A 4,873-nucleotide genomic window follows, 5' to 3' on the forward strand; every position below is an offset into this window, starting at 1 on the left:
AATAAATCCTTTATAAGATACTTTATTTCATAGGTAATATTTTATTTATTATATGAAAATAATTTTGACTTAAGTTTTAAAACAATTTTGAAGTTCTTTAGAAATTTCAACTTTTAAGAACCGGTTTTAATTTATTGAGATTTATAGTTTACATACTCTTCAGAAATAATTATATATTTTTCACATGTTTATAAAAAGACTCTAAACCTATACTTATTATGCAAAACAGGTGGTAAACAGTTAATGGGGTTAGACAAGAGTACACATGGGAACAAAAAGTGGAAGAAAACAGTCTCTCTACAAAAAGAAAAGAGATATCCAGCTGTTGGAAAAAGGCAGAGGCCATAGCTAAATACACAGGAAATACAAATTATATAGATGTTCCATTGCTTTCATATGATTAATTTATTAATCACATTCAATTTATTTACATTTACTTTTACACTCATCAGCAGTATGTCATGAGCATGCCCTTATAATATCAAGCAAACATTTCCCTAACAATCCCTTCATCAACAACTTACGCTAAACTAGAAACCTTAAACAAATTAAGGATTAAAACAAAAAAGGCAAAAAGTGAAAACTCAAATTAAAAAAAAAACGAGTAAATAAAATCTATAACCATATAGGTCAGCGGAATGCTCATCAGATTTATGGAAAATCACAGAGTTGAGGTTTGAGTGCTGAAACTCAGCAAAAAGTAGTTCTGTGAAAACTCTCTAGGGCTTTGAGTACATCTCTAGCGCATGGCCTTGCAGTGGGATCAGTTGTGGTACATTGCAGTGCCAGATTCATCATCTCAACCATGTCGTTCTGATAGCTCGATGCATCTCCACCTTTCATCACAGGATCGATCCACGTGTCAAGATGACAGTCAGAGTAACAATAACGGGCCCACTCCACAATACTCTTGTGCATGCCATTGCCTGTTTCTATGTCTATGGCGTTCCTTCCCGTCAATAGTTCAATCAGCATAACTCCCACCCCATATATCTCACTCTTCTCTGTCACATTTTTCCTCTCTCTTGCCTCTGAAAATGTAGAATCAAGTATCATACTCACACGGATCCAACAAGAAACATTAACTTATGTTATTTAGTACGTATGGCACAACATAAGACATTGTGGATATTATCATGAAAGCCTATAATCCTATATATGAATATGTGACCATCATGGCAACATGTTTTAGCTGTGTGGAAAGATCATATGGTATGTATATAAGCAATATTAGTAAGCTGTAAAACAGTGATTTAGTTTAGTACCTTGGGCAAGGTAGGGTGAAGAAGTGATGCCCTTGACATCCAAGCATGTCAGTATGGGAGGAGTGACCTTAAGGCGAGGGACACCTTTGCTGTCGATACTAACTATCTCCCGTGCAACCTCTCCCACCAAAACAATGGATGAAGCTCGAGAATGAAGGAATTTAATCGCTTTTGCAACGCCAACAGCAATTTTGCATCGTTGTTTCCAATTCAGACTGTTCACAATTTGGCTTAGTTTCTTACCCTCCTCGTGTTCGTACACCAAGTACCCTTTCTTCCCACACCTACACGTCCCAATAAGATTGAAGATATTGGGGTGATGAACCTTTCCAACTTTCACTGTCTCTTCCCACGTACTCATCGAAAGAGAATTCAAGTCACTGATTTCTATCACCATGAACTGCATGTCATTCTCCATGCACTTCCCCTCGTAGGAAACCCAGTTCCTTCCTTTGGAGACAACTGTTCCCTCTTTAACCGCAGACAAAACATGATCTACCTTCATCAACCTCGCTGCTTTGGAATAAAAAAACTGCACTTCCCAGGTTCCGTCTTCGTTTTCCACTTTTCGCACTTCCGAGAAGCTCTTTCTCTTATGAATATAAAAGACGAGTAAAGAAGCTGCTGCGAACGCAACCAATGCTAGTAGAAAACACAGCATGATGAGGAGCCAAGTTGGGTTCTGGTTGTTGCTTTTACACAGTGGCAACCCGCTTGAAGAGTCACCATCACGGTCACAAAGGTTGTTGCCGGTGACTGCACTAGCGTTGATGGCGAGGAAAGCCTCGGTAGAAGGTAAACTTCCACGAAAATGATTGTGCGAAATGTTGATCTGAACGAGAGACTCGGTGCTTCCCAAATCCTGTGGAATCTCGCCGGAGAGTTGGTTTTCTGACAGGTCAAGAAGGCCCAGAACCGGCATCTCGGAGAATTTCATCGGAATTTCACCATTGAGCTGGTTGTGATTCAAATATAAGGCCACGAGCTTCTTGCACGAGCAAATTTCTTCTGGGATGTTACCAAAGAGTTTGTTATAGCTGAGCTTCAATTCCACCAGCTCTGACAGGCTTTTATAACCTAGTGGAATAGAACCTGAGAATTGGTTGTTTGATAAGTCCAAGTCCTCGATAATTTGTGTCCCGAAAGAGCTAGGGATTTCTCCTGAGAAGTTGTTGTTGGCCAAACTGAGCATTTGAAGCGACGGCATGTCCCATTTTCGGTCATCGATCCTTCCTGAAAGTTGGTTTCCAGAGATATCCAAGAAGTATACCTGAGGCAGTGTGGTTAACTCCGATGGTAATTTCCCCGAGAACTTGTTGTCTTGGAGTCTAACTCGGCGAAGGCTTCTGCAAGAGGTTAAGCTCTTTGGGATTTCTCCTTCGAAATAGTTGGAGAAGAGGATCAGCTTGAAAAGAGTACCTGAGTGGCATATGTTATCTGGAATCTTCCCTGCGAGGTTGTTGGTGGAGAGGTCTAACACAGTGAGGTTGCTATGTTTTCCTAGCTCTTCAGGAATCTCACCTGTTAATCCATTTGACCATAGCTGAAGAACCTGGAGCCGAGGCAAAGATGCAACACCCTTTGGAATCTTCCCAGTGAAGTTGTTTGAGAAAAGGTGGAGAATCTCCAGTCTCTGGAGCTGAACCACACGCTCAGAAATCAAACCCGAAAGAGAGTTATCACTTAGATCGAGTGAAAGGAGCTTTTTGAGTTCGAAAATGGATTGGGGAATTGGACCACTCAGTTTGTTTTGATAGAGAAAGAGATATTGAAGCTCGGTGAGGTGTCCGAGAGAATGAGGAATAGGTCCAGTGAGGTTGTTGTAAACAAGGTCGAGATGATTCAAAGAGAGTAACTCTCCAATGCTACTTGGTATCTCACCTGAAAGGTTATTGTAGCCCAAGTAAATCCACTTCAAGCTCTTCATTTGGCCAATTTCTTGTGGTATCTTATCCACTAACTGGTTTGAAGCCAACGTAAGGTATTGCAAAGTGGTCATGTTGGTGATGGAATTCGGAATCTTTCCTACCAAAACGTTTCCTCCAAGATCAAGATACCTTAGGCTGGAAAGCAATCCAATTTGGTCAGGTATGTTCCCCGAAAACATGTTGTTGGAGAGATCCAGAGTTTCAAGGTTTGAGAAAAGCACGGAAAACAAGGGTTGAGGCAAAGAACCTGTGAGGTTGTTGCTGCTGAGGTTAAGGTAACGAAGTAGAGACAGATCATTGAGAGAGTAGTTAAAAGTAATTTCCCCAACAAACTGGTTATTGGAAAGGTCGAGTTTTGTGACGTATGGAAGTTGAAAAATACAGGAAACCTCGCCAGTCATGTTTTTTCCCGAGAGCACCACAGCGTTAACGTGGGAAGAGTTAACGTTGTTGTCGCAGGTGATGCCATGCCACCTGCATATATTGGCAGAGGAAGTTTCCCAGTTGGAGAGAAAGTGAAGCGGGTCATCGATGGAAGCTTTGAAGGATAATAAAAGCTCAACCTCTTGTGGATCTCCGTGGGATGAATGGAAGTAGAGCATGAACAAGAAGAGGCATATAAATGTAATGGATTTTGTCTTTGAAGATCCTTTGGCCATGTCTACACCTTCCTGCTGAGTTTTATTTTTTGTGAAGCAATTCAGTCTTCTATCTTCTGCCTTGGATTTATCTCCTCGGATCCCAAGCTGTAAAAGTGCATACATGATTAACGTAACTTTTTAATTATGTTAGTGATCAGTGATCAAAGTTCAATAGTATGTCAATTAAAATAATCATGGGCAGAGAGAAAAACATATATATTAAAGTATTATGAAATATTCTTTATTCTATGTGTGTGTGTTTTGGAAAAAGACAAAGGAATATATGTCTTCTTGTAACAAAAATGAAAAACATATATGCAGCTTTTGCAGTTGGGTATGAGTGATGTGTTTGACTTCTAGCTACCATTAATTTCGTGTGAGTCAGTTCATGTGTTAAGGGACATTATGCATGCACCAGGATATGAAGTTAGAAGAGAATTTGTAAAAGTGGCATAGATAATGAAAAGATATTATTACGTACCTAACTATCATAATTGGAGGAGTACTTAGTTTGTGCTGACGATGGTGGTCGGAGTCAAAATGAATTGAGGATAGAGAAGAATTGGATTGGAAGTAAAGAAAAGAGAGAGAGAGAGAGAGATGATGAAGTATTCTTGGAAATACTATTTGAAGAGGATGGGTTGGACGTGAGGGAGAGAGGTGTGTGCGTGCTTAAATAGATGGCATGCTGCAAGAACTGGAACTGGGCACTGGGTTCAGACATAACTACGAAACTGCCCCTTGACTTCTTAGAGATTGGCGTTTGAACACAAACGGTTGAAAGGAAACAGGGACAGATGTTGGAAAAAGGCTCTGATTTTGTCGGATTCTTACCAAAATGCTCTTTTTTGACCGACTCACTGGCAGAGCACTTGAGAAAGTGACAAAGAATTTCTGTAACCGTTGAAAACAAACTCTTCAAACTCTTGCTATTATTATATTTAAAACACTAATGAAAAGGTTCAAATGTGGAAAGCACACACAGGTTTTGATAAATGTAATTTGGTGAATGATCATGTGTCATATCAGCTTCACGCTC

At 40.0% G+C, this 4,873-nt stretch overlaps 1 protein-coding gene across 1 annotated transcript; it reads right to left on the minus strand.

The window, feature by feature from the left end:
- Positions 1–364: 364 nt before the first annotated feature.
- Positions 365–4,483, minus strand: LOC137820786 (Leucine-rich receptor-like protein kinase family protein). The gene is made up of 3 exons (XM_068625030.2): positions 4,316–4,483; positions 1,266–3,939; positions 365–1,031 (listed from the first exon to the last, which is right to left on the minus strand). The coding sequence occupies exons 2-3, from the start codon at positions 3,850–3,852 to the stop codon at positions 691–693; spliced, it is 2,928 nt and encodes a 975-aa protein (XP_068481131.1). The 5' UTR covers positions 3,853–3,939; positions 4,316–4,483; the 3' UTR covers positions 365–690.
- Between the last annotated feature and the right edge of the window lie 390 nt (positions 4,484–4,873).

The sequence above is a fragment of the Phaseolus vulgaris genome, chromosome 9 (genome assembly GCF_051622355.1).
Source record: "Phaseolus vulgaris cultivar YP4 chromosome 9, ASM5162235v1, whole genome shotgun sequence".
NCBI lineage: Eukaryota > Viridiplantae > Streptophyta > Magnoliopsida > Fabales > Fabaceae > Phaseolus > Phaseolus vulgaris.